Source organism: Haplochromis burtoni, unplaced genomic scaffold (assembly GCF_018398535.1).
Source record: "Haplochromis burtoni strain Fernald_Lab_line unplaced genomic scaffold, NCSU_Asbu1 Contig_838, whole genome shotgun sequence".
In the NCBI taxonomy this organism is placed as follows: domain Eukaryota; kingdom Metazoa; phylum Chordata; class Actinopteri; order Cichliformes; family Cichlidae; genus Haplochromis; species Haplochromis burtoni.
The window spans coordinates 125,333-127,158 of record NW_024583199.1 but is presented as its reverse complement, the minus strand read 5'-3'; the positions used below and the strand labels follow the sequence as shown (position 1 = coordinate 127,158).

The 1,826-nt window shown below is 41.3% G+C and overlaps 1 protein-coding gene across 1 annotated transcript in view; it reads left to right on the top strand.

Annotated features, from left to right (window-relative positions):
- LOC102306309 (suppressor of tumorigenicity 14 protein) overlaps positions 1 to 1,826 on the top strand; it is a gene marked incomplete in the record, with an annotated part of 17,150 nt that overhangs the window by 10,347 nt on the left and 4,977 nt on the right. The window contains 5 exon segments of the mRNA XM_042215836.1: positions 85 to 218; positions 303 to 407; positions 530 to 637; positions 1,389 to 1,502; positions 1,642 to 1,767. Coding sequence (XP_042071770.1) covers positions 85 to 218; positions 303 to 407; positions 530 to 637; positions 1,389 to 1,502; positions 1,642 to 1,767 — 587 coding nt within the window.

The window sequence follows — 1,826 nt, the reverse complement described above, 5'->3', positions numbered from 1 at the left end:
TGTGTGTGTGTGTGTGTGTGTGTGTGTGTGTGTGTGTGTAAAATATGTAACCTAGTTACATTGTTTTGTGTTTTTTTGTTATAGGCTGTGTGGCAGTGACTTGAAGAGCCCAGTGTTCACCATCAACAGCAACAAGATGACCATTACATTTAAGTCGGACTCCTCCTACGTTGATCAGGGCTTCACTGCTGAGTACGAGGCCTTCACCCCGAACAATCGTAAGGATACATGCTTAATTTAAGGTCTGTAGCGTTCTCTGAAGCCGGCGAACAAATGAGGTACTATTATGTTTGTCCTATCAGCTTGTCCAGGAAGGTTCACGTGCAGCAACAACCTGTGCATCAATAACACTCTGCGGTGTGACGGCTGGGGCGACTGTGGAGATGACAGCGATGAGATCAACTGCAGTGAGTCCAAACCGTCAAACTTCTTTCTGTCTGAAAAGAATGAAATTAAAGGAGCACATTGAAATGGTCTTTCACCTTTTCTGTCCCTAACAATGTTGGGTTCTCTTTGTGTGCCTCATTAGAGTGTGATGCGTCTCAGATACAGTGTAAAAATGGTCACTGTAAACCAAAATTTTGGCTGTGTGATGGGGTGGACGACTGTGGAGACAACACGGACGAAGAAAACTGTGGTGAGTGCAGCGGAACAATAAACTGGAGCTATTTCAGCAGTTGATGTTTATTTTAAACATCGCTTAAAGTTTATTGCACTAAAAACTCAGGCAGTGTTGTCAGTGACAGAGGATATCCCAAATATGCTCTTGTTAGACAAGTAGGTCTGACTGCATTTGCACTAGCCCCACCTGCCTGCCAATCAAATCCTTTATATTTGGGAGGGGCAGCCAATCAGAAGAAACCTGAGGAGATTAAAAAAAGGAGAATAAACTGAGGGTCTGCATTAATAAAATGTATAAAGACATTCAAGTTGAGGGAAATAATAAAAGCCAAATAGATTTCCTTTTTTCAATAAGTACTGATACAAAGAATTAGTTGAAACTTCGCCAAAGCAACAGGCAAATTTTATCACTTTTCTCCAAACATTTTCAAGTAATATGTGCATAAACAGTACTGTAATAAAAACTGGACTATAAATGCAAGGTGGCAGATAATGCAAGAGGTTGTTCTGCCGGTAAAGCCAGTTTTGTTGAGGAATGTAGGAAGCCCAGCAGGCAAATCAGACCAGAGGGTTGTGCAATCACATTTCCATAAGAATCTGTTGACATGCAGAGGCAGTGTATGTGGAAGAAAGGTGGAAGACTAGCCTGTGTTTGTTTGTGTTGAAACTGACTCCTTTAAAAGAGCTCTGGAATTAAAATAGCAACAGGTCAAATTAAACACTCGAGTAGAGGGTAGTAAATAAGTGATTTTTCTCTTGTTTTACAGAAACATGCAAAGGGCAGTTTTCCTGCAAAAATGGCCGCTGTATTGCAGAGAATTTGAAGTGCAATGGAAAAGATGACTGCGGTGATGCGTCTGATGAGTCCAAATGTGAAAAATGTAAGAAGTAAAGTTCAAATAAGAACTTCTGAAAATGTATGGTTTTGATGAAAATCTTTAATCAAACAGCATTTTGAGGTAAAGGATACCTGTGGGTCAGAGTTGCTCACTGATACTGCACGTGTCTCTCGTCTTTCAGCTTTGGTGCTGCAGACATGCTCAGAGTTCACCTTCCAATGCAAAAACAAACTCTGCATCAGTAAAATGAACCCAGAGTGTGATGGAGTGCAGGACTGTACCGACGACTCTGATGAGGATAACTGTGGTAAGTTAACCACACACTTGCCTACAGATGGTTGTGGTATGGAGTTTAGTGGCGGTAAC